The sequence below is a fragment of the Cygnus atratus genome, chromosome 1 (genome assembly GCF_013377495.2).
Source record: "Cygnus atratus isolate AKBS03 ecotype Queensland, Australia chromosome 1, CAtr_DNAZoo_HiC_assembly, whole genome shotgun sequence".
In the NCBI taxonomy this organism is placed as follows: domain Eukaryota; kingdom Metazoa; phylum Chordata; class Aves; order Anseriformes; family Anatidae; genus Cygnus; species Cygnus atratus.
Window position 1 is genome coordinate 182811739 of NC_066362.1, and position 21985 is coordinate 182833723.

Sequence of the window (21985 nt, forward strand, 5' to 3'; positions counted from 1 at the left end):
CCTCTTCCAGAGCCTCCCATTAAGATGCTGCTTCTCTTCAGTTTTGCAACTTTTCCTAGGCTTTTTTTAGAGCAACCAAATCAACAAGGCTTTTGGCATCATTGGTGATATAATTTACAATGCAATATTGAATCTATAATATACTAATTGGCAGTGTCTGACATATAGAAGGAGAATGAGTCAATGGATTTTCCTCTATATGTTCCTTAGTAGAGCACTTTGCCACTACATGAAGCATGAGGCAGGGCTACATACTTCTTTCACTTAATCAAACAAGCAAGCATGACCAAAAATATGTTCACACTATTTGAGAAGTTCTCAGAAGAAGCTGCTATCTGGGATTTTCAACATGATAGCACAGCATAACATAGTCCTCACCACCAGTCTTCGCTGTAAGGTGTATTTTCCTTTGCATGGGTAAATATTGCTGCAGCATGTGACAAATGTCTTTTTTTTTTTTTTTTAGGAATAAATGTCAGCCAAAATCTGATGTTTTCTATTCACATATATAAAAACTGTGGGTGGTCCGGTCATCTTTTAGTAAATTAAATTACTTATTTTGTTAAGTTCTTATCAATAACCTAAGGGGTTAGTTTCCAGGACAAAATTTAACCTGTTATCTAATCTCTTCATAGTATACTGTTATGCACTATCCTTAAAGAGTACATACAACACTCTTGAATTGCATGAGTTATCCTATCTCAAAGGTGCAAAGATATATCTTTGCATTTATGGATGTAGATGAAAAATTTTGAAGTCTGAGATGAAACTAATGTGGCACAAGGGTTATAGCTTTACTCTGAAATTGGGAACATGACCAAGTAAACCCTTTTCCCAAAGTAAAGGTTATTCTGGAACAAATACAGCACGTCAAAACTATTAACATTTTAAACAATAGAACTCTTTGTTTGTCTTTCTTTCAATTAAAATAGTTCTGCATGTAATTTACATTTTAATAGCTACCTCTATAAAAATGAAGAGAGGAAGAGAGGCTCTACTTTCCAGCTTCTCTTCCAAATGAATTTCAGCATTTATATATTTCATAGAACTTAAGAGGTTTTGGGATTGTCCATAGTGATCTTAGCTCTCCAACAATCAAACAGCAATTAGTATTTACCTACTGCTTCGCAATAGAAGACTGAATGTGCATAATTAGCACATATTAAAAGTGCCACTAGAGTAGGAGGTTCAGAGGAAAAAACCTGTATTGGGCTACATTTCCATGGAGACTATCAATTTTACATTTAAAAAGTCTCTTAAGGGAACTGCTGCATTAATTTTGTCTTTTACATGATTAGATGATTACACAAGAGATGTTAGAGTATGTGGTGATTATCCATGGAACAATAAGTCAGTATAACAAGGCTGATGTTATAGCTTTAAGAAAGAGTTGTGGAAAACTCTGCAGGTAAGAAAAGTTGGAATCTCCTGTCCTTGCATACAGGAAAATATGAAATAGGCTTTTGTCAGTAAGGAAAATTATCTTTTTTCTTCTTAGCAGCTGTTAATTCAGATTTCCTAAGCATGCCAGATGCTTCACATTACAGAAATATAGGCCCAGCCTACACTTGAGAATCTGTCACCACTGGAGAAAGAGGGGAAAAAAAAAAAAAAAAAGACAGAAAACAGCAAACCCCTATTGTTAAAAAAGTGAGGAAGAACAATAACTTGCATAACCAAATTTCCTTTCCAGTTCCTGACTTGCCTTGGATCATGCGAGAAGGCAACTTTAGTTGATGAGAAGCTGGTAATGTGCACTTGCAGCCCAGAAAGCCAACCGTATCCTGGGCTGCATCAAAAGTAGCACAGTCTGCAGGGCAAAAGAGGTGATTCTTCCCCTCTACTTTGCTCTTGTGAGACCCTACCTGGAGCACTGCATTCAGTTCTGGGGCCCCCAGTACAAGAAGGACATGGAAGTATTAGAACAAGTCCAGAGGAGGACCATGAGGATGATCAGAGAGCTGGAACACCTCTCCTATGAAGACAGGCTGAGGGAGTTGCGGTTGTTCAGCTTGTAGAAGGAAAGGCTCCAGGGAGACCTTACAGCGGCCTTCCGGTACCTAAGGGGGCCTACAGGAAAGCTGGGGAGGGACTCTTTGTCAGGGAGTGTACTGACAGGACAAGGGACAATAGCTTTACACTAAAAGAAAGTAGATTTAGAACACTATCCTCTTCTTTTTGTCAGGGATTTATGCAGATTATTAGAATGTGTGAATCTACAGAGAATGCTCAGGAACTGTGCAAACTGCAAACTGCAAACATTCATGGTCAACAAACTGCTATGGGGAATATACACTCTTGCCAGTACTGAACAAAATGAACATCCATACTGACGGCATAGCAAGACACTTCAGATGAAGGGATCATAGAGGTGGCATGTAAACTACACATCATATTCTAAATTTCATAGGAAAAAAATGTGTAAAAAAAAATGAAACAGTACAAATTGACATGTTCTGGGGAGCAGATATAAAGGATAATACAGCCAGTAAGATGAAACAGTACATAACCAATAGTGACAAGTAAAGTGTAGTGGAGGAAAATAATACCGAACAAAGCTGGAACACAATTTCAGTCACAAAGAAGGATAATGCACGTAATGACCACTCAAGGCCTCTTAATCCAAACCACTGCTCAACACAGGCTACCTACAAAGATATATCAGTTGCTCAGGCCCTTGTCCAGTCAAAACTTGAAATTTCTCCGGGGATGTATATTCTACCACCTATTTCAGCAGCCCATGCCTGCATTTAGCCACTGGAGACTTTTTTTTTTTCCAGCTATCAATGGGAATATCCCATGCCACAACTTGCAACTTATCTTTTGTCCTTTCAATATGCACCTCTAAGACAGGTCTTTTTTCCAATTATTCATAAGCAGCATTTTCATTAGTGGATGACAGCATTAATATCCTCCTATCAGCGTCCTCTTCTCCAGGCTGAACAAATCCAGCTCCTTCAGCCTTTCCTTATACATCATGTTTTTCAGCCTGCAATCAGTTTGATGGCCTTCTACTAGGTTCAACTCAGTCACATAACATCTCTTTCTTGGGTGATCCCAAAACTGGATCCACTGATGAAGTCATTTATTTAAACATCCGGAGAGTCACTTGTCACTAGTGCCTGAATCTTATTGTAACAGGACCTTTTTCTTAATTACTTGGAGATTTACCACATTTCAAATATTTGAGCTATGTAGATGATTTTATTTTATTCTTTGATTGTTGGTGGTGTTTGTTGATATGTGCATTTGTGTGTGCAAGATTTAGCCTAGAATCATCTTGCCATTTCCAAAACTGAGACCAAAGAGATGCATCTTGTTTTGATTATGATTAAAAAGTCAGGAGACTTTTCGTTTGGGAAAATAGTTTAATTGGTGCTGTAAGCTCCACTTAAGCATAGGTAGCTTTTATGTATTTTTTGCTGTTTTAGTAAAACTTTATCTTAAATTTGAAAAGCTTTTGGGAGTATGTCTTCCATATACAATGGAGCTACAGACTGTTTTTTGTTACTGAATACCATCCATAGTGTCACAATCAGCCATAATCAGTGGCTCTTAGTCACAGTAGTGGAGATGTGGTATCTGGATCAGGATATCCCTGAACACAGCAAACCTGGAAGTTAGTAGAGACTTTACTTTACCCTGTCTTCAAATCCTTTCCCTAGGCATTCAGAAACAATTGCGGCTGAATGGGGATTTAGGCTAGATGGAGCAGTTCTCTACTGTCCTTTTTCAACATTTAAACAGAGTACAGAAAATAAGGGTTTGTTTCCTTAAAAATGTCTGAGTGTTCAATTTGCATACACTTTTATTAGTTATGGAAAATTTCCCTCCCACAATGAAGTAAATGAAGACTGTGCTTGTAGATGATAATATAAAATAATCACATATAGAAAAGTATTCAAGTATAAACAAGTATTCAATGCAATCAAATGTTTTCTTGAAATTTGCTGATGAAAACAGGTTTTGACAGTATCCTGAGATCATCTTCAGGCCTCAGGCTTGTTTTCAGTGTAGTACCACTGTGCTTGCTCCTCTAAAATTCAAATATTTCACATTTAGACATTATAATCATATAGCTTAAGGATCATAGAATCAGAGAGTCATAAAATGGTTTGGCTTGGAAAGGATGGTTAAAGGTCATCTAGTTCCAATACCTCTGCCATGGGCAGGGATACCTTCCATGAGATCAGGATGTTTACTTGATCAGGATAAAGATCTTTACTTGATCAGGATAAAGCTGTGTGTGTGTGAAGCCTAGCTTTGATGACTGTGCTTCCTAGTAGATGCCCTAGTAAGGAGGCTAAAAAACACTAAGGTTGTCACTGAAGTTGTGGGTGGTTTGGTTGTTTGTTGTTGTTTATTCATTTGTTTGGATTTAGCTTCTTTAGCTCCCTCTTCTTCAGTTTCCCTTTGTCCCCATTTTTATCAGGAAGGTGAATGTTTCTCCCCCCTCTCCCCTTATGCCTTCCCTAGTACTCTCCTGAGAAAGAGGTTCCATCTTCCCTCAGGCTGAGAAAAGGCAAGTTTCCTGTTCCCTGTGAACGAATTTTACCTATAAAGCTGCAATGCCAAATGTTGACACTAATATTGGATATAATTTCAGCATTTCAGGAAAGGAAGGTACTTCAAACTCTGAAACTCAGTCTCATGTGGACATTTAGATGAAGGTCTGAGATAGGATGCTAAGTGCTGGTGAGATACGTTTGAGACTCACTACTCTTTCCACTTCTTGTTATTCCTCTCCTTCAGTATGTCATAACTGTCCACATAACCTGTGGATCTCAGCTCAACATTTGAAACTCAAAATGAGCACAAAATGGAATTTGTGGGGAATTTAGGTGCCCTGCATGATGAATTCTACATTCAGTACTGTGTACTTAATTTAAGCATTGAAGCACCAACTATTTCAATGACTAGACCCTTTCATAGGATTTCGTTCTCAGATATGAAGTTTGGATCCTCATGATCGAGAACTTCAAATCCTTACATGCCTGTTAACAGTGTAGAAGCAGATGAGCAGTTTCAGATATCCCTGAATATCCACTTCTGGCCTTACCTAGACCTGCACGTTTAACGCTGTGCTGCACTGTTCAGGGCTCCAAGAGATTTTGAGCCATACTACAAAAGACTTTCTGTGCTTTATAGACAAGCTATACATCCATTTATTCTTCCTCAAGGTCTTGCATCCCTTTGTGAATTTAAGACTTGCACACGCTTGAATTTTTTTTTTCTACTGACTGCATAATATCTTCATTATATTATTCTAGCAACACCAAGAAAATGCAATTAATGCTGGGAGCAATAAAGAATACATAGATGTTTGTAGATACAACAGTTTAATGGGTATTAGACTGCATGACCCTACTTCTAGGATATATATATATTTATAAATTAATGCTTTCTTTGGAAATAATATATAAGCTTTGCTCTTTACCCTTTCCACAATATTTTTTGTGAAAGTAAGAAAATAATTTCTATATTAAATCAACTTCAGCAAATGCCTGCCACAAAGTTTCAATGAAACCATGGAGATTAAAGGATAATGAGTAAAATTTTGCATGCTCCACTCCTCATGTAAACTTGTAGAGCCTAATAGAGATGTGCAAGCAGTAATTGAGGATATACTTTTTCTTTAAAGAGATTCACAGACCCCTGTGCAAAAGTACCTGAGAGAATGGACCAATACTTTGGATAGGTAAATTTCTATCTACAACATTATTGTAGACCTGAGTTCAAACAGAAATGTACAGAATTTCTGCACTGTACCTCCACATTTATTTATCTGTCCATAGTCCCTTACTCCAAACTCAGGCATTTAGCAAGTCTTGTCATTATGAATTAGGAGATTGATTTAATTGAGTAAACATAAAAAAAGCAACTCAAGTGCCTACAAAGATGAAACTGTTACCAATTTTGAAGTCTGAAAATTGGATATACTTACTGAGAGGTTGTACCTATGATAAATACCCTACAGGAAACCTGTACCTATTTTTGACAATGCATGGGGTGGCCAGTTTGGATATGCATAGAGCATCTAAACTAACACTAGACACTTCTGTTTAAGCACATGATCCATTCCAAAAATACAGTGTCTTTCATGCTTCTCCAGATTATGACAACTACATTATCACTGTATACAGACCACTGATATGGAAAAAATAGGTACACAGAAAGGAAATGTTAATCCAGGATTTACAATTATTTTCACGTACACTACAGGAAGAGGATCTTAAATATTTTTTTTCTTTCTATTCTTTTTTTTTTTTTTTCTTGTAAAACCCTGTTTTATGAAGGCGTAAAAACAGGACAAGGAAAAGGATCAATAAAGTTAAGATAGACATACTAATTAAAATCTCCTTTAATCTTCCACTATGAAAATGAACAACAATTCATTTGCATTTTGCAACATTTTGCAAAGGAAATTTAAAAGATAAAAAAAAAAAAAGTAACTGTTAATTACATATATTTTCTTTTAACATTTATGAGAGTACTGCAAAATTCAGGCTTCTTGTTAATTAAAATATTGGGTCAATGGAACAGCTATCCCAATTATATGGACACCTTGCTGCATAAGTACTCAAGCAACTGAACAATCTGATAGTTGGTGAAACTAAGCCTTAAATATCTGAGGGGCTTTTTGATACTGATTGTCCAGACTGTTTGCACTTGCCATTCCATAGTGGGTGAAACACATATATACATACTTCACAATGTTCCTAGACCAGTTTCATTTGCAGCTGATCAGTGTTTCTTGGAAATTATACTTTTCTTTGAACATGAGAGTAAATGTACCGCTGATTTATAATCAGCACTGAATAGTTTCAGCTCTGATATAGTATATTTCATCCAGAAAGCTCAAATGCTTCATAATCTTCGTATTTTCCTTTACATTCTCCCTATACTCTCAAGACATTATCAAACTCATCTTCACTGTTCGTGTGGGGGAAGGAATTAAGCTGAATTTTACAACACAAAAGCGAGGACAGAGAGTGAACTGAGGTTAGATATTAAGTATTCTTAATGCTGAGTTGCGTGATCAGACAATTCCCAGATTCAGATCACTTAAGTGTCATTGTCATGAGAAGGGATCTGGAACAACAATGCCTCTGGCTATGTCATTCCCAGCCTCTTGCCTGACCTGACACAGGACACAGACACTGCACAGTTGTTCCCCTCACAAACATCCATTTCCCTATTCCTAGGAGAAAGCAGAAAACTTGATTTTAATTTTATGCATGTTCCTTTGAATAGCTGTATTTTACTTAAAAAAAAAAAAAGTCCCAGAGATTGGGAACCCATGAATTACAACAGAATGTCTCGCAGTTCTTCTCACAACCTTCATACCTCTTCAACAGAGATCAGATGTCAGACCAGATGTAAAATAGAAGAGAGATTTCAAGCCTTACTGATGCTCATTTAATTCCCTGGAACGACCTCCCCTCAGTTCACAGAGCTTAAATCATTAGCAACTTGTCTCATTTCTTGTACCTGTGAAAAACTTGAGTGCATTGCAGAGCAGAGTATTTCAGTTAAGTGGTTTCACAGTCCAGTGAAAATATATTCTTCAAGAAACATACTGAAAGGTTGTTGTTGAACTTGGCATGTAGAGACTGACCCCGAGGAGCCTCCTGCTTTCCATCACTAAATGGTAAGGAACAAAAATAGAAAAGAAAAACAAATCTTTTTGCAGGAAAGATAATGCCAAAATTAGATAGGGATCCGCAAATCTTTTTAAAAACAAAATTCAGAATACTGACTTTCATAGCTTTCTTTGACAGTCAAGCTGAATGTATCAGTCAAGTTGGACTTCAGTCGAATGGTTGCAAATTGATCAGCTTGCATGTGTAATAACTCACAGTGCTTTACAAAATCTGCCCATGCTGTCTGGCATTTCCTGGGCCTCATGTGGTCTGTGGGATTCTTGCCCTGACTTTAAGTCTATTTAATTCCATTAAAACTACGGAATGTTTAATCACATTTATTTCTATCATTTCATCCTGTTTCAAAATATCCATGTTGCTATTTCTCTTTTACTACTCTAGCTTTTAATTTATAAATAATGTCAATAAATGCTTGAAAATCTCACCTTCAACATTTTGATTTAAATCATCGATTAATGAGGTGGAATAGCTGCATAATATTCATAATTTCCTTTTAAGTGGAAATAAATGACAAAAGCAGAATGATGGGGAATGGACAGGTGAGGCTGTAAGAGACAGGTGTAAAATAGAGCTGGCATGAAGAGAAAGGGTTGGAAGAAGAGAATTGGAGCAAAGAGACAATCAGGATAAAGCCAAGTTTAGCTACCAAGTTTAGCTAGTCACAGCTACCACAGTGAAATCTGATTTGTGTGGAATTATTTCAACTAAATACAAGCACCTGGAAGTTAGACATCTGTTTTAATTCAGGCTAATCCTCCACAGCTACTTTTTCAGTCAATGGGAAGATTCAGCCACCTGAAGATGACAGGATCATTGCCTTGGAGGTGATTCTTTCCTCCCAGAGAGACAAAGGGAGCTTTGGGCAATGAACTTTTTCCCAGTCTAACTGTCTAAAATTGCTCACTTGTACATCTACCCCTTGTATTTGGCTGGTTCCTCTTAGCACTTTTCCCCCTGTACCAGGGTACAAAGAGGGGGTGCACTCCTCTGCTTTACTGAGATATCCTTTTTGTTGTCACACATGTGGCTCTATCATTATGTGATAGCATTGCTGCTTTGACACATTATTAGGCAATGCCTGGACCCTAGATCTCTTTCCTACCTGTAAGAATGTACCCATCAGACAGTCTTGTCTCTGCATGTCTTCATCTCTTGTATTATGTCAGGGCATATTTTGGAACTGTCCAAAAGACTCATTAGATAATAATGTCAGGTTGTGTCCAGCTACCCATAAGTCCACCAAGTAGAAAAGGGAAGTGTACAATGTCACAGAAATAATACTGCTTTGATCTCTGGGTGTTTTTTGTTGTTGTTGTTTTGTTTTGTTTTTGTTTGTTTTTGTTTTGTTTTGTTTTTAACACATCTATTTATGTATTTATTTATATCTTTAACTGATTCTCCCAATGAATGTAAAAAAACAAAGTTGGCAAAATGTGTCAGACACTGTGGAGAGAAGAGCTGACTGATGACTTCTCCCTGATGACTTTTCTTGCAAAAAGTTCCTTTTTATGATCTACAACAGGATTTCAAAACCTCTGGATGTGTGACTGCAAATTAATCCTAAACTGCACAGCTTGGAATCTCTGAGGTTCCATGCCCAGAATAGCTCCATCACGTAAGCTTATCAGGCCTTCAGTAAGTCTTCAGCTTTGCAGAAAGGCTATCGAACTTCAGAGTACACTTTCCCAGGCATACCTGGGAGGACTTACAGGACTACAGAAATTCTAGTTCTCCCCTCATTCACTGCTTCAGCACCCCTCAGGGTACCTAGCTGTAGAGACCTGGTACCTCCAAAGACAGAACTCGGCTTTCATGGTGTTACTGCTGTGGAGTTATGGACTTATACAATCTACCTTAGGAGTTTCTACTTTCCAAGATTTCTCTTCAAAGAGCATTAGGTATCTGGCATGTCTGAGAAATGCTACTATACATGTACGGATAGCATGTGTGTCACAAATTTATAATCCATTTACCTGGAATATCCATCTCAAACCTAATCAGCTGACACCCAAAGCAGTGCTAAAAACAGAAAACTACCACAACTAGGTACAGAATTGTCTGGCTCCAAATCCCATTATAGCATCATGGGCCCTGAAGTCAAGGCTGGAATGTCCCAGGCTCTGAGCTTCAAGACACGGAAACTGCTCAAAAACAGTAACATTTTTCAATAATTATGAAAATAAATGAAATTCTGCATCTTTGAAGTGCTCTTAATCATACCTTTCAGTAATTCTTGCATAGGGGTAGACTGTGAGTCTGGGATTCATCCGACTAGATGTAGACATCTGCAGTGCAGTGTCTGTGCCTAAGCCAATCCCCAGAGTCAACTCTCCCTCTCCATTGACTTTAAAGGGAAACTAGGGTGGCTACTTCAGATGGATCTGTTTGTACTGTAGAAAATTAAAGCTAGATAAGAAAAACTCATCCTCAACCACAATGCTCCATGATCTATCCACTGAATTTTCTGTGTCAGCTGCTGTATGGAAAAGAAAAATTTTATCACTTAATTATCACTTAATGGAGAAGACACTTAATGGAGAAATAGAGTCATCCTAGCTTCAAGTCCTCTTGGGTCCCACAAAATCTCAGTAACTGTATTCATCTGAGGAAAATGCACTTAGATTTTGGCTGGCAAGAAAGATTAAACTATCATATCTCCTGCATAGCCAAAAATAATGTAGGATTTCCAGTTTCTAAAATCATTTGATTGAAAAGAACAAGTCCTGCATCAGGATAAACAAAAAAGTAGTCTTGAACCAAGAAAAAAAAATTTGAATCACCAACATTACAATGTCAAACTATACTCCGAACTTTTTAACTGACAAAGGACTTCAACATTACTGGTAGTTTGGATTACTTGTGTTTCTCATTCTAAATGACAAAAATTTATAATAGCAATATACTCTATTTCACTAGAATTCTTTAATTGTTCAGTATTTCTCTGCTAATGTCAAATTTACAATTACATTTCATTTTCTGAAGCCAAGGAAATTGTTGGACTGAGTCTGAATTTCACTTACAAAACAGATCAAATGCAGAAATATTAGTCAGCATTTCTTTTTCAGTCTGTACATAATTACACTATATTTCAGTCCGTGCTGTCACAGTATGTGATGCTGAGCAACAGTCTTACAGAGAACAGCCCTGTTGCATTTGTGACAGTTCATGTTTTTGGATGATTATGAATCATGGAATATCTCAGCAGAAGACTTTAATGAATCTACAGCCTTTAGAATCATAGAATCACAGAATCAAAGAATCATAGAACAGCTTGGGTTGGAAGGGACCTTAAAGACCACTTAGTTCCACCACCCCCTGCCATGGGCAGGGACACCTTCCACTACAGCAGGTTGCTCAAAGCCCCATCCAACCTGACTTTGATTACTTCCAGGGATGGGGCATCCTCAGCTTCTTTGTTCCAGTGCCTAACCACCCTCATAGTAAAGAATTTCTTTCTAACATCTAACCTAAATCCACCTTCTTTTAGTTTAAAACCATCCCCCCCATGTCCTATCTATCACTATCATGTAAGAAGTTGCTCTGCATCTTTTTATAAACCCCTTTTAAGTACCGAAAGGCTACAATGAGGTCTCCTCAGAGCCTTCTCTTCTCCAGGTTGAACATCCTCAGCTCTCTCAACCTTTCTTTGTAGAAGAGGTGCCCCTCTGATCATCTTTGTGGCCCTCCTCCAGGTTTGCTCTAACAGATCACATCCTTCTTGTGCTGGCAGCCCTGGACCTGGATGCAGTACTCCAAGTGGGGCCTCACAAAAGCAAAGTAGAGGAATGCTTCCTTTAAGCATTCATCTTCCTGATCACCCCAACCTATTCCTGCTCTGGTTTTAAAACATATTTTAAAGGGAATGCTTAACTGTGATGAATTAGAAAAGAGTATATTTAGTTTTATGAATGTGCATATCAATTTCTGTGAAGCTTTTTTTTTTTTTTTTTGGGGGGGGGAATGGTGGAGGGGGATGTTCTGTCAATGTAACTGTCTGCTTTCTGAGCCACCGGAGTCATCCCAGTGTCAAGATCACTTAATAAAAAAAGCACAAGAAACTGTTCTCTAACACTGAGGCTTAGGCACCATACCTGTATTATACAGCCTTTGGCTCCAGATCTCTTCTGAGCCCCACCTCAGACTCCTGTGGCACAATGGTTAATTTTATATGCTCTTCTGCAGTTTGAGCAGGAGCAATTCAGAGCAGTGTCTGAAATGTGAGGCATATATTGCAGCCCACAAAACCACTGCTTTTATGACATGATGACGGTCAAGATATTGTGCATAAAACATAGCAAAAGACTGAGCAGGGACATTTGCAAGTACATGGACTACATGCTGAATGCTAGAGGGGATTGTGGAGCAAATTGGGAGCCAAGACCTTCTGGTTCATATTGTGTGACAGGAGTGAGCAGCTCTTTGAAAGGTAGATGGCTAAATCTTTGCCCAGGATGAAAGTGGCAGGCATTTAGGAGCCCGCCTGGTAGCCCTGTGATGGTGCTTGGGCAGTTAACAGTAGCAATGGACACTGTTAGTGGATACTGATACCTGCCATGTAATAATGTTCAACTCTTTTCTCACTACGAATCATCACCTTGGATGAAGCATGAAAATAAATGTTAGCTTCTTATCAGTGTTATATTTTATGCATCAGTTTTTTTCTGATCAATTAAGGTAGAGTTGCAATCAGCCTGTCTAGGCTGATGTAGATATTAAATTGGCATGTCCCTGTGCACGTGTTCCCACTATGGTCCTTTCTCAGAATGTGTTCCTACAGATCTGCAGACAGGTGAAATAGTGATGGCGGTGTGTCTGAAAAGGAACTCTATGAACATAAAATTTGCTGGATCTATTAGACAATTTAGGTACTCCTGAAACTCCTGATTAATGATAGCATGCAGAAACAAGACAGGAATGTGTGGCTGAGATCAGAAGGGGCAAAGTTGTGAGGAAGTTTTCCTTTCACAAGTAATCAGGAGACAGAATGACTTCAGCCAAAACACTACAAAATTAAATTGTACTTGTCACACCTACTCCACTCCTCTGACTCTCTTCACCCTTGTAGTCAACTAGAAGACCACTGAAACAAAATGTTGAGTTTCAAGGTAAATCAAGCCCTGACTACAGTGATGCAGGACTCTGAAAATCCATGTATGAAATCTGTTCAACACTTTTTAAAGGAACTTATGATAAGCAGCTGGAGGAAAGCCATGATGAATTAACTGTATCTCAACATCCATATGTTTTAGATTGTCCTCTTTGCTGTAAATGTTGTCCCTTTAATGAGCACTCAAGTATGAAAATCCTTTCAGCAAAGAATTTACTATGGAACATGTAGAAGCTCTACCAAGATTGGTAACCAAAAAGCTTTGTAGATAATAATACAAAGTATGCATATAAAGATTCCATTGTTTTTTATATATTTTATCGTTCTGTATTAGAAAATAATGTGGAGTATCCTTTTCAGACATTTTGTTTTAATGTTTACAGTACTAAAGTCTCCATATAGTTGTCTCTGGAGCTGTTAAATTGAGGTTATGTCAGACAACTCGCAAAATGTCCCACTGGGATTGAATATTTCTGTATCACATTGTGTCCAGAGTAATGCATACTTTGCACACCTGCAAACAACTTCTATTCCTTCCAGTCCCAAAGGAAAGAATCAACAAAAAATATTCCACTGAAGAAACTGTTCTTTCTTATGGGAAAGGCAGACTTTAGTTCAGCATTGACAGCAATAATGAAATCCTCTCACTTACCGTGTTTGTTCCAATTGAAACAAAATAATGAGCTGGCTTGGTTCCTGCAGTCATACAGTTTACAGTTAGAGTTACATTGCAGCAGATACTGAGGATAAAGTTGGCAATGATCATTGGTTTGGAGACCCTTTTTATACTTATTAGGTTATAAGGAAGAAGGAGATTTAAGAAAACTAGAGAAATTGTCCTTGTACAAGCAGGTGATTTTTTGTTTGTCTGACAATTCCGGAAACATTAATTGAAAGATAAAATTTCACGTGACTAGATATGTAATTTAGAGCACTCATCCACTTTTCTTTTGTAATTATTGTAAGGAAGCTAAATCCAATGTGAGATAAATGTCTAGGATACTCACAGACTTTTTTTTATTTAGCATTCATGCTTAATGAATTATGTTCTGTTTACAGGCTTTATCTGGGGTGAAATTAAACAGATGTGGGATGGCGGACTGCAGGACTACATTCACGATTGGTGGAACCTCATGGATTTTGTAATGAACTCCTTGTACTTAGCAACAATCTCTCTGAAAATTGTTGCATTTTCAAAGGTAATTTTTATTTTATTTTTTAATTTCAGCAAAATATTTAAGTTAACTGAGATTGGGCCTGTTCAGACTTTCTTTTGTATTTGATGATTCTCAGGTCTAACAATGTAAGAGATGTTAGATTTGCTCACTGAATCTTCTGCAACTATGACAAGATGCTAGGCCAGAATAAGAGCAAACAAAAGATTACAAATTATTATTTTTTTTTCCTTATTTGGACCAGACAATCTCTCTTTTTTGTCCTGAATAGTCATGCTATGATAATCTTGGAAAAGGCAAATCGTTCCTAATACTTACAGTGCTTGCACAATGTTATGTTTTGTGTTAGTCTTTGCCTATTTTCCAGCAGGAAATTACTACCCCTAAGAAAATGTTACCCACTATGCCAAACTTCAGGGCAGGACTGCATGAAAAATATTTACTCAAAATTAGGGGAGGAGGGGAGGAAGCTAAAGAGCAAGATTTTAATTTTGTTTTGAAAATTCATGGTAAGTGCAACTTGATTAAAAAGTAAAACTGAATGGGATTGGTTGGATATGAGGTTGGATATGTTCACTTTCTCACCTGTTTCATAGGCTTTTTATTACCAATGTTTGAAATATCTTCCAGCAAAGTAGCCCTTCTTTGCAAAACCATGGAACACGTTGCATTTTCTGTATATTCAATGTGAATTTATAATATATCATAAAATCCTTGTAAAAATGAAATATTTACATCACAAAATGCAAGGAAACCACTCCTGAAAGCATTTCTTAGTATCTGTCTCAGACTTCTTGTCATACCCAAGATAACAAAGCCTTTTTTACTGGCCACCCTTGCAGCATTGCATTTCAGTTGTTTCAGGTTTCCTGACACCAGCTACCCCATATGTGTGAAAGGAGTGTCTCTCCTCTGCCAAGTTTTTTTTGTTTTGTTTTGTTTTGTTTTGCTGGAAAGAGAAGAGGAAAAAGCTATCAAGTAGTTGGTTACAGCTCCCTATCCCCCAAACTGCTGCTGTTCCCGTTGCAGCCCTGCTATAAGCAGAGAGTGATATTGGAACCTCTAATTTGTATAACCTGATGACTATCCACAGGGGTCCACATCAGCTGATCAGGGGCAGGGATGACCAAAGACTTGATCAATTGACACAACAGCCTCCCCCTGTCACAGAATGTTTCTGATTGCAAACACTTGGAAATCTTCTCATTAAAAGATATTTGGAACTGTTGCCTAAAGAAGCAAGAGGCTCAAAGATGTGGGGAGAGCTGTAATATAAAGCTGATGAAATACCTTTTTACACACAAGGATGCCTCATCATAAAGTGACTGGAAAATAAATAGTCATTTCACTTTCCCAGGTAACAAAGCAAGCAATTCATTGAAAATGCATGTTTCCAAAGCATTGGAGATGGCCAATTATTCATTTTAGAATGATATTAATTACAAGACATTATAATCCTTTCATCTCCCAGACAGTTTCGTCTTATGGCAATCAGATTCCAAGGTGACAGTATCTGTGTTAATGTGCATCCATTACTTTCCAAATCAGTGCTTGCATGTCAGTCATAATCAACACGGTTCATAAAGCACTATTTTTGGCTCTGCAGCTAATATTTTTTTACTGCATGTGCAATGTTGCACCCAAATACTTTTTCTGTTCTTCTTTAAAAGAGCCTCAGTTTTGGCAGACAATTGAAACACAGCGTGCAAACAATGAGCAGAGTAATACAGAAGTAACTTACTGCCCCAGCCATGCTTCAAATAGCTACAGCAGAGTTCTCCAGCTCTGAGCTGGAGTTTTGAAGGTAACCAGTACATTTTGATACAAAACTTTTACTTTCATTTTCTAAAACACAGGTTTTTCAAAAAGACAGCTTTTCTGTATTTTTTAATCAAATCTATAAGCAAGTTTTTAGATGTATTTTACCTTTCTGTGAATCACTGTAGCAGATAAAGCCACCTAAGAAACCATTTTTAACTAAAATATTTGAATAAAAGGATGAGAACACCCTCATATCTCCTTTGTGATAGATGCTCCTGGAGAAAAACTTACTGTTTGCGGCCCATTCTCTGACTGACACACTAGATAAGAAGATGGTTATTATTAACAGCAGCTGATGGGATAGTGTAAAACATAACAAAGAGTGTAATATCAGGATGAGGGAACTGCTAAGACAACTCAAAGTTATCTGCTTCACTGTCAGTATTCAAATAAAATGACTATATTTCATAATTTTCAAAGGGTATGCTTTTTGCCTCTGATTGTTTATCAGTGTGAGAGATTATAAATTATCCAGTATACCCACTGAAAATGCTCTCTCCTTGATAAATAGCATGTGATTATAAATAGTGCACTCTCACATGTTTTATATGAGTACAAGATGACAGATTTTAAGCAACACATCTGTTTTGATCAAGGGTTATAAATATAAACAGAAGCTGTTGAGCTCTAAGAAAAATGGATGCTTTTATGTTTTTGGAAGATGATTTATTTTGTACTGATAGGTCAAATGAGGTGCAATGCTAAGTCATGTGCAGACACCACTTGTTCTATCTTAAATATTTACTGGGCTTGAGCATTGGACACAGTGCTTTTTTCCAGCTGTACTAGAGACAGCATGCAAATTCGTATTACTGATTATGTGAGTCTCAGCCACTGACATGAAAATCTAGTAGGAAAACATGTTCCTATTCAAGGCAAAAACTCTGAAAAGTAACTGAAAATAAATTATTTGTCTCTATATTTATTATCTTAATGATCACCATGTCAGATCCATTCTGCTTAGTAGCAAATAAGATGATATTTCTCTACTGCCACAAGTTCTGCAGAAGGTGACAGTTTTTCTTCTCCCTTTGCATTGTAAAATGGTTTTGATTGATGTTTCACTGGTTTCACAGACCAAATGTTCATCTAAATGAATATTAACCCCCAAGAAAAATTATTGACTCCATTCCAGAGTATAATTAATATTTTAAAGATCTTTGCTAGCCCCTTCCCCACTTCCTGACTCTTCTTACTTTTAATTCCAACTTCCCTACTCTGAAACGCAGCAAAATGAATGTAAATATTGAGGCACATATTTTAAATAGCAAGAGTTCACATGCATATATGGCCTTTTTTTTTTTTTTTTGGGGGGGGGGGCGGTTGATGGTGATTTTTTGTTTGTTTATTGTTGTTGTTGTTCTTGCTGTTTTTTCTCCAGCAGTTAAAGTTATTTATACTTTCTTTTTTTGTATTGCCTATTATTTTTTTTGGTATTGCCTATTATTAGCGAGCTATAACAGTGAGAAATGAAGAGAACAAACTAAAAACACCTTCCCCCATCCACCCTCTTCCATCCCCCAGGAGCAAACTGCTCCAGCACGGGTCCCCCACGGGTGGGCGGCAGCTCCCCACCAGACCCCCCTGCTCCTGCGTGGGCTCCTCTCCACAGGCTGCAGCTCCAGCCCAGGGCCTGCTCCTGCGGGGGCTCTCCATGGGCCGCAGCCTCCTCCAGGCCACATCCACCTCCTCCACCGGGGGCTCCTTCACGGGCTGCAGCGTGGAGATCTGCTTCATGTGGGACCTATGGGCTGCAGGGGGACAGCCTGCTCCACCAGGGGCCTTTCCACAGGCCGCAAGGGAACTTGTGCTGCATGCCTGGAGCACCTCCTGCCCTCCTGCTGCACTGACCTTGAGGGCTGCAGGGCTGCTTCTCACTCCTCACTCTCCCAGCTGGTGTTGCATAGCGTTTTTTTTTTCCATTTCTTAAATCTGTTCTTACAGATGTGCAAACGACATCACTTATTGGCTCAGCTCCGGCCAGCAGTGGGTCTCTTTGGAGCTGGTGGGAGCTGGTTCTGATCTGACATGGGGCAGCTTCTGGATTTTTCTCACAGAGGCCACCCCTGCAGCCCCCTCTACCAAAACTTTGCCATTTAAACCCAGTACACAAGGGTGTCATATTTGACCAAGGCCCAGGAGCATATTCAACACTGAGGTGGCCTGATCTACTTTTCTATTTGATCTCTCTTGGTGATTTCATGAAATCTACAGCTTATGACTTTAGTCCTAAAGAGCATTCTTCTGACAAATAGTTCAGACATTAGATTTTCATTTGAATTCCTCTGAATAATGACCAAAAATTGTTACCTTATATTCCTTGAGTGATATCACATCATACACTTGCTTTGATGTTCTATAGTTTATACGCTGCTCAAATTGTTTTCTGGTCTTAATTTTCTATTGACATGCCGCATGCATTTCTTTCAACTCATAAGCCTATGATAGTCATTGTTCAATCATGCTTTTAAAAATGGCTGGCTTTATAACCTATCAACAGATTGTGTTTGCATTTGAAGTGGAGTCAGAAATTCATCAGGGCCACAGAATAACAAAACAATAACCGCAGAGAATTGAAATCTGATTTACCACAAGCTTGGCATTGCTATATGTGCTTATATCTCTAATCTGCACAATATGGGTTGTTTAGTTCTTGGCCCCAAACTACAATTTTTCTTACCTTAATATATATATGTTATATATATATTATTAAATGTATTATATATATATGTTATAAATATTATATACACACACACATACATATATGTACGTGTATATATATATGTGTGTGTATATATATATATATTATATATATATATATATACTTTCATTGTTTGTTTCTGGTTTTAACATGCCTAGTTTCTTTGCTCCTCTGCTTTCTTTTCCTTTTCATGTAAGCTTCTTTGTTGTCTTAGTTCTTCTTTGATCTTGCTAGATTTCTTTTCAGCATCTTCATATCCTCATATCTCTGCCTCCTCTGGTTAGTAGAGTCAATAGGGTTTTGTTGACAGAGCCATTTCATACTCATGATTTTCTTTATCAAATTTATTGTCTTCTTTCAGCTAGTATATTTCACAGATCATTTTCAAACCTACTTCTCAGGCCTTTACTTCTCTCGCTATATATATATTTTTTATTTCTCATCTCTTAAAGTACATCTTTTCAAAACTATATTAACCCTCATCGTTCTCTGTTTATGACTATGAGACCTTTTGCACCATCTCCACACATAAAGGAAGCATTTGGGTCCAAGAAAGGCAGAGTCAGTAAAGCTGAAATAACGCTGTTGTGTTGTGACTTTGATTTCCCCTTTACAGACCAGAGGTCACTTGATCTTTTCTTATTTGGATACCAAGAAATAACAAACAGGGTTGTGTTAATTTGTTAGACTGGGATATTTTGAAGCTGACTTTGAACACACCAGTTCTGCATCTCAGTCCAGATCATCACTGATAAAGTCCTTTCTTCTTCTTTCTTCTTTAGCTTCATCATTTCCTTTAGAAAAGTGACATCTTGTCAGACTGCTTCTTAGATATCTAAGAAAACTGTCCCCTACCCCAAGTTATATAACTAATAATGAGAAAAATATAATGTTAGACCAACTCATATGACCTATTTGATTTATCTGCTTTCCTACTACTCTAGAAATGTGAATGCTGACTGTAAAAGAAGCTGACAGAGAGATCGGATGTGGCTGTCTTCACCTAATTGTTTGCATATGATCCTTGTTGTCTTTCTACATCATATGCTATCTCTGTTCATTGCCATGTAGTTCTATGTTTTTCTCAGAAGGGTATTTCCTTACTTGTTTTTAAATTATTGTTGTTTTCTACTCTTTTATTTTTCTTATTTTCTACTTTTTTTTTTTTACTTGTTTAACGTCCTTGGAATCTACTACTACATGCCTTCATCTAAAATATGTTTGCAGGTGGATGCTTTTGTATCTACCAAAAATTCCATCTCTTCTCAGTTTAAATATTCTTTGTTTCGTGAATAGATTTTACCTTATTCCTATAACACACCCTGTATACTTTTCCCTAATCTGAGCATTTATTGCACTTTTCAGCATCTAATATTTGCTTGTACTGGCAACTGTTCCCAGTTATTTAACAGTTATGAATTTTCATACACCAGGACTTTAAAGTGCCACCAGAATTCACAGTAATATATTGCATACTATTATGCAAAGAAAGACATTATAGAAAACACACAGAGTTCTCACCTCTCTTTTCTCAATAACCGTTGTAAATTTTCCATATTCATTTTCTTTGTGCTTTAATCTCTTAGCTGGGGGTTCTGGAAACTCAATTCTGTTTTCTACTACCTGTTCCTTTATCATCGGTCTTGAGTCGATCAGAACTGAACTGAAAGTCAATAGTAAATGAGGCAGAATAGCATCTTTCTTGGAGCTATGATGTCAAATATAGTAAGACTCGATTTTACAGCATGGTCATTAGAGAAGGAGATAGTCTAATGAACAGAGTAATGACCTATGACTCCAGCAGGACTGGATTTAATTTACTGCTCTGTAGAAAACAAATATCACTGGTGGTTGAAACATAAGACAGTGTGGTTCTTAACTCTGCAGTAGACTATTCTCCAGTTCTGCAGTTCCCATCCCCCAGACTGCAAGACTGTCAGATACTGTGGGGACTACACTGTGGCTACTTATACACAAATAAAACTGCCAGGGATTATTGTCGTGCACTGGCACTGTCTCACCTGTCCTACAGGTTGATTAAAGCAACTTCAACGTGGTAGGGTACTGTGCCAACTAGCACTGCCCCAGAAAATGCCCAGATCCCATCTGCAGTTCAAGAATAGTCATGTTATTTGGAGGCTGAGCGTGATGTTGAAATGTTGTGATGCCTGGCTATGTTACATCTGGCCACAGTGTTAGGGAAGGGTACCTCTCCTTACTACTGAAGGCACGTTCAGCATCTCTGAAGGATGCATCTGGGTGGCCCAGAGTGGGTAAATACAGACTGCGCCATTGTCCTTCTTTGTACTTGCTTCATATTATATTATCCCATGGTTTTAGAGTACTTCATAGCTTAGATTCTGTCCTCTGATACGTCATATAAAGCAGATTAATGAGACCCAATAAATAATAATGAGTCTGACACGGTAGTTAAGTCTTAATTCAAAGTAACATCTTTCATCTTCAGTAAATGTTTTGGTAGAGCTGGAACAGTAAAGAATCATAGTCCCAGGCATGAAACTCTTTGATAATGAGATACACAAGCAGTTTGCCATGGTTCATTAAAAAACACTTTTTCATTATTGGTCCATTGTTTGTGATTAAGTGATAGATATACTTATTCCTTGATTAAATGTTTTCTTCCAACTTTTTCAAAGTTTTTCTGTGTTTCTATCCATAACTGTCATATCTTCACTGTTCTGCAAAACTCTAACTTACTCGTTTTTACAGTTGAAATTTTCATCAATTCTGAAAATCAAGATGTTCAAAAGTGGTTGATTTTCTCAGAATTGTTAGACATGCTTTTGCTACTGTAAAAATCATAATCAAATGCAAAGCACAATAAAGCCCAAGAAAGTATAGGCTATTCTGCAGATGGAAATGAAGGACAAGTATCCAGACACCATCCATTTTAAGTTTTGCTAAAATCTCAAAAAGACATATTTCTCTCCAAAATATGTTTACTTTTATTGTGCTATCAGCAAATTAATGGAATGGCTCGTAAAGAAAACAAGACACTTTTTTTCTGCATATAAACAACGGAGTAATTTTTTTCCCTTCTGCTTGTTTTCAGTATAGCGGGTTAGTTCCACGACAGAGCTGGGACATGTGGCATCCGACGCTGGTGGCTGAGGCCCTGTTTGCAATTGCAAACATCTTTAGCTCTCTACGTTTGATCTCATTATTCACTGCAAATTCTCACCTGGGACCTCTGCAGATATCTCTGGGAAGAATGTTGCTGGACATTTTGAAGTTTCTCTTCATATACTGCCTCGTGCTGCTAGCTTTTGCAAATGGATTGAACCAGCTGTACTTCTACTACGAGACACATGAAAACAAGTGTAAAGGGATACGATGTGCAGAGCAGAATAATGCTTTTTCAACGTAAGTGGCTGATCTACTTCTAACCCTACCCCAATATTTTACTCATGTAGATGTTTTTCACAGGAAAGAGGCTGTCTTTTTGTTCCCTGTTGTTCTTACAGTGGCGTCCTGACAGATACTCCTAAAGACACTC

The 21985-nt window shown here is 37.7% G+C and overlaps 1 protein-coding gene across 4 annotated transcripts in view; it reads left to right on the forward strand.

The window, feature by feature from the left end:
* The window catches only part of TRPC4 (transient receptor potential cation channel subfamily C member 4), a 164355-nt gene that overhangs the window by 123494 nt on the left and 18876 nt on the right, over positions 1–21985 (forward strand). For all 4 annotated transcript variants that reach the window (XM_035542830.1, XM_035542831.1, XM_035542832.2 and 1 more), the window contains 2 exons: positions 13831–13970; positions 21542–21852. In XM_035542830.1, coding sequence (XP_035398723.1) covers positions 13831–13970; positions 21542–21852 — 451 coding nt within the window. The remainder of the gene's footprint in view (positions 1–13830; positions 13971–21541; positions 21853–21985) is intronic.